Raw genomic sequence first — 2,854 nt, 5'->3', positions numbered from 1 at the left:
AACTTAGACTTTGCTAAGCGGATACAACACCGCCCACTATACTAATCCTAACCGATTAATATAGACTTTTAGAGTAAGAACCTAAGTTACCCTTAACCTAGTTCTTACAATGATTCAAACAAGTTTGAAACGTTTCTTTCACAAAACGAATCCTACAATGTAAGCACAATTACAAGCAAACAAAATTACAGCTGGTACATGAAGCACTTGAAGAAATCGATCAGGTCCCTGCTGTTTTGAAGCTTGAACAATCTCTCTTTTGAATGAATTAGTAATATTGTTGTATTTTGTTTAGTATATACCACAAAAAGTTATTACCAAACGTGAAAGCAACCTCCTAGCTTCTGATTGGTGAAGTACTCTGCAGCTCACCAACTTTCTGACACGCAGACAGCTTTCCAGCTGTCCAGCACTTTGACCCTGGACAAGCATACTCTGCAGAGGACCAGGTCCCTGCACTTGTGAGGAGATCATCAAAACACCAAAAGGCATAAGCTCTCAACAGGGGAGGCTGTGAATGAGTTCATAATGAGTAACCTCCACGCTCCATGTTAGAATGCGCGGTGAAGAAATTGAAGTCATGGTGACTATAAGAAAGCTGCTTCAGCCATGAATCTGCAGCATTTTGAAGATCACGTAGATTTTCATAGTCCTTTTCTGTATGAGTGTTTAGCCATACATCATTTTGCATCTTGTATGCAGCTAAACCGAATGGACTAAGATGAATTCCACTTTCTCCATCGGGTTTCTCTTCTGCAACATCTGAAAACAAAAGGCACATCACTCAGTCAAGTAGGGCAGAGTGATACCGAAAATTTTACATTGTCAGTGTGTATAACTTAAATAAAATATAGCGAGTTTAAAATACATACCTTGGAAAGTTGATAACAATGTATGGTAGGTAAGAAAGCTTGCAGAAATATTTTTAGTAATTCCTTTCATTGGAACATGGTAGATTAGATCCCTAATAATATGATGTAAAGCAAATAACTTAGATATGTAAAATAAACTGACTAAACATGAGAGAAAGAAAGCATTTCTGTAACATCTTTAACTAGAGTTATCAAAGGAAAAAACATAAAAACTAAGAAGATTTATATATATATGTACCAAGCAACAACCATCCAACTTGCAGCAGACAATTCAGTGCTCTTTAGCGTCGCAAGTCCAGGATAGTGCTGTGTAAATTCAAGGATCTATAGCAAACCCAAACAAATATTAGCTTCATAAAAAGATGTGAAATGATATATATTATTGATCAAAATAATTCGCTGTCATGCGAAAAGCTAACCAAACAAATCTCAAAAGTCTATGAGTAAGAAGAGAAATGAGAAATGAGAAATATACCAAAAGAGATACAAACAATTAATATGGTTTGGTCAACCGATTTACGTCCACAAGAAGAGATGAGCAATTCACTATATAAATATGAGAGTACAAAATATCGAAGAAGTAACCTCACACAATTCACTCAGAATAAAAAGAGGTCCACACAAGTGTTAACATAACATTTGTGTCTCACCGTTTCTCCCCCTATACAAAACTCTCAATGCCCCTAGGACTATATTGTGACTGTTGATTAAGTTGGAAGGAACGGGTCTCTATTTATAGAGTCGTAAACATTTTCCTACAAGGAAAGGACTAGCAAAATATGGATACTTAAGGAAAAGGTACTTAAATATGGACCATATTACTATAACAATAAGCCTATCATACTCAAACAATGGGAGCTTGATTTTGATTTTGATCAAGACATTGCCTAATCCCACTATGGGTGAAGTTACTTTGGTTGCCTATGAGGTATTGGTCCACTGAAGCTCGAATCAAAGTGGCTAGTGCAGTAGGGAGACCTTTATACACAAATTGCTTTACAATCAACTCTGAGAAAATCTCATATACCAGAATTCCGATTGAAGTGAATGTTTCATAATCCTTGCCCGAGGTTATTCAAATTGAGGCACTGATTTGGTAAAGTCCCCTCTCCTACTAAAGTCAAGAATTATAGATCTATTGCATGTTATACTACCTAATATAGTTAGTAGACTCGATGTTATCAATCTCTACTTATGGAACAAAGTTGTTATACTGAAGCAATTGTTGAATGTAGAAATGAAGAAGGATTTTCTATGGATTCAATGAGTCCTTAGTGTCATGTGCCACACGGAGCTTTAGTGAGACTCTAAGTCCGTGGCATTAGTTACTTTATGAAACATAGTGACTTAGAAACAGTTCAAATACCTAAGGGAAAACACAACAGGGTTCACTGGTCTCAACTTTTGGTGTTGTGCATACATGTAAAGTCTATTCAACTTAATTGTTACTTGCAATATAATGTAGCCCATAACGTTATGTCAAAAATAATAAAACTTTACATATTAGATGTGAAATTTCAAGAGTAATATAATGTGTGTACCTTATCTGAAAAGGGAATTCTCCAAAAAGGAGAGCATGTCTCAGAATAGTGGAAATAGAGATAGCCAAGGCGGTCTCTTGAACCATCCCACTCAAAACATGAATCTGCAGAAATGGAGTTGTTACTTATAGTTCTCAACAACTTCTCGCTGTTCTCACTTGCATCACTCCAAGATTCCGTCTCGAAATCCACATCATGATCTCCAGAAGATGAGTTTCTACAGAACACATAACAGGATCATCAATTTTTTCAAAAGTCTATATATTTAAATTGGTACACTCTTACTAAAGAAATTAAATAGAATTGAATGAGAATAAAATGGTGATACAAGAGGAACTAAACACAATAAAGTATAAAGCAGAAAAGAAACATTGTAAGGAGGAAAGAAGGAATTAAAAAGATATCAATAATTGCTTTGAAGAGAGACAAGGGAACAAAGTT

General features: G+C 35.6%; 1 protein-coding gene across 1 annotated transcript; it reads right to left on the bottom strand.

Annotated features, from left to right (window-relative positions):
* Positions 1 to 523: 523 nt before the first annotated feature.
* LOC125852107 (uncharacterized) lies at positions 524 to 2,630 on the bottom strand (the record flags this gene model as incomplete). The annotated part of the gene is made up of 4 exons (XM_049531829.1): positions 524 to 762; positions 873 to 964; positions 1,111 to 1,196; positions 2,414 to 2,630. Coding segments are annotated over 4 exons (634 nt in total), but the record flags the coding sequence as incomplete, so codon positions are not given.
* Positions 2,631 to 2,854: the final 224 nt, after the last annotated feature.

Source organism: Solanum stenotomum, unplaced genomic scaffold (assembly GCF_019186545.1).
Source record: "Solanum stenotomum isolate F172 unplaced genomic scaffold, ASM1918654v1 scaffold32513, whole genome shotgun sequence".
Lineage (NCBI taxonomy): Eukaryota > Viridiplantae > Streptophyta > Magnoliopsida > Solanales > Solanaceae > Solanum > Solanum stenotomum.
Note: the sequence above shows the minus strand (reverse complement) of the source record. Positions and strands in the feature narration are given on the sequence as shown.